Here is a 2,787-nt window from a genome sequence, read left to right on the forward strand (position 1 = left end):
CACTTCCCTACCTACCTACCTACCTACCTACCTACCTACCTACCTACCTACCCACTTCCCTACCTACCTACCTACCTACCTACCTACCTACCTACCTACCTACCCACTTCCCTACCTACCTACCTACCTACCTACCTACCTACCTACCACCCGCGTACTCTTCCACCAGCATCCATCTACATGTGTGTGATGCAGTGTGAAGCTGACAGCTGGCTTGCATTATGTATCAGGACGTGAGACAGCGGCTGCGCTACCTGCAGCACCTGCCGCTCACCTGTGAGTTCCAGCTGGCAGAGCTGCACCTCCGCTCGCCCCTCGTCTCGCGCCGCACGCTCGAATTCTTCGCAGGTACGGCGCACGCGCGCGCACGATTGTCGCTTGCCCCCGCGTACGTGCACTTTCTCACAGTGAGTGGTGCGGCGTGATCGCGTTGGGAAAGGTGCGTCCCCATGGTTCGCACAGTCCTTGAAAAGTCCTTGAATTTGAGGGGAGTCCCTGAAAAGTACTTGAATTTAGAAAATGTTGATTTTGTGCTTGAAAAGTTCTTGAATTTCATGAAAATGTTCTTGAATTTTTAGAAAGAATCCTTGCCTGTAATAAAAAGAAATTTTGTACCATAAATAATGTGCAAACCTCAATAAAAATTTCGTTAAATGAGCTTAAAAAGCTATAGACACGATAGACAGTTAAATGATGATCACAAATTACAGTAAGTCAGTAAAATCAGTCAGTAAATCAAGGTATGTTGTAGAAGTGACAGTGTTTAGAAGGCTTTATTAATGTGATCCAGGTAAGTTTTAGAGGGGACAGTGATTAAGAATGGGGTTATTAAATTAATCCAGGTATGTTTTGCTCTGTGTATGAATTCCGATAAAATGTCCGATAAAATGTCCTTGAATTTCTGATAAAATGTCCTTGAAAAGTCCTTGAAAATTTTTTCAGTCCTGTATGAACCATGGTCCCGTGCAGTAGAACTTGTGATAGATGATATGAAGGATAGAGGAAAAGGGAAAGGGTGACCCACCACGCGTGCTCGCTGCCTTTGGCCGGTTACTGATAATCACTGTCTGCTGTAAACTTTGCTTGGTGGGTCGTTGCATGGTACACCAGAGATGCCAACCACTACGATTTATTCGTATTTTATACGAATTTCTATTCCTTTTGCACCACTACGACCAGTTTGTATCAAACTACGAATTTCACTGTGATCGAAAAAAATAATTTTTTGTCCATTTATTGTCATTTTTTACCCTCAGAATGCAGGAAATTGCATCTCAGAATCAACATTTTTTCCGGGGGGCATGCCGGACCCCCATAGCAAACTCGGGTCACTGATTTGATGGCCAGAAACTACAGATTGCTTCAAATATGTGTTGGCATCTCTGGTACACTGACACAAACACATGTGTCAACAAACCTAGCGCGTGATTTTTTCTCGCGCGAGACAAGAACGCTGTCTCTGCACAAGGCTAGTAACCTGTTATATATTTTCGAGATAGCTACGAGTCTATAAATATTTGCTCTACTGTTACTAGACACACACTACACTATTTCGCGACGGTTTGAACATTTCATTATCTCGAATCTGAAGATGTGCGAGGAGCACGTTTGCTGTTTATCCGCTGTGTTATAGCCCGTAACTCGCTCCGCGTACGTCAGAGATGCCAACCACTACGATTTATCCGTATTTTATACGAATTTCTATTTTTTTTGCACCACTACGACCAGTCTGTATCAAACTACGAATTTCACTGTGATCGGAAATTTTTGTTGTTTGTTAATTATTGTCAATTTATTGTCATTTTTGACCCTCAGAATGCAGGAAATTGCATCTCAGAATCAAAAATTTTTTCGGGGGGCATGCCGGACCCCCCTAGCAAACTCAGGTCACTACGTGACCCTCGAAATACTAATTTGATGGCCAGAAACTACAGATTGCTTCAAATATGTGTTGGCATCTCTGGTACGTTATCGTCTGTCTCACCTTCTCCTTTTTTTGCAGACGACCTGCATCGGCGCACACAGGAGCGTCAGCGGCGGGCGCGCGACGAGCGGCGGCGGGAGAGCGCGCTGAGGGAGCGGGCGGACGCGCGCATGGGTCGCTACCCGAGCGCACGCGTCTCCCTCACCAGCCGACGCGACTTCCCTGAGTACAACGCCACTGGGCTGGCCGAGGATTGCTTCCCTCCTGTCGTCTGCATGAGTCCACCGAGCGCCGGTGAGTGGGGGAGGGAGAGAGGGGGAGGAGGGAGGGAAGGAAAGGGAGAGGGAGGGAGGGAGAGAGAGGGAGAAAGTACAACGCCACCGGGCTGGCCGAGGATTGCTTCCCTCCTGTCGTCTGCATGAGTCCACCGAGCGCCGGTGAGTGGGGGAGGGAGAGAGGGGGAGGAGGGAGGGAGGGAGAGGGAGGACAATGCCACCGGGCTGGCCGAGGATTGCTTCCCTCCTGTCGTCTGCATGAGTCCACCGAGCGCTGGTGAGTGGGGGAGGGAGAGAGGGGGAGGAGGGAGGGAAGGAGAGGGAGAGGGAGAGGGAGGGAGGGGGAGAGAGTACAACGCCACCGGGCTGGCCGAGGATTGCTTCCCTCCTGTCGTCTGCATGAGTCCACCGAGCGCCGGTGAGTGGGAGAGGGAGAGAGGGGGAGGAGGGAGTGGGGGAGGGAAGGAGAGGGAGAGGGAGGGAGAGGGAGGGGGAGAGAGTACAACGCCACCGGGCTGGCTGAGGATTGCTTCCCTCCTGTCGTCTGCATGAGTCCACCGAGCGCCGGTGAGTGGGAGAGGGAGAGAG

At 50.2% G+C, this 2,787-nt stretch overlaps 1 protein-coding gene across 1 annotated transcript in view; it reads left to right on the plus strand.

The window, feature by feature from the left end:
• Positions 1 to 2,787, plus strand: part of LOC106817230 (RING finger protein 10-like) — a 10,475-nt gene that overhangs the window by 3,227 nt on the left and 4,461 nt on the right. Inside the window, exons 3-4 of the mRNA XM_014821893.1 lie at positions 231 to 348; positions 2,003 to 2,218. Coding sequence (XP_014677379.1) covers positions 231 to 348; positions 2,003 to 2,218 — 334 coding nt within the window. The remainder of the gene's footprint in view (positions 1 to 230; positions 349 to 2,002; positions 2,219 to 2,787) is intronic.

Source organism: Priapulus caudatus, unplaced genomic scaffold (genome assembly GCF_000485595.1).
Source record: "Priapulus caudatus unplaced genomic scaffold, Priapulus_caudatus-5.0.1 Scaffold1642, whole genome shotgun sequence".
NCBI classification, from domain to species: Eukaryota; Metazoa; Priapulida; class Priapulimorpha; order Priapulimorphida; family Priapulidae; genus Priapulus; species Priapulus caudatus.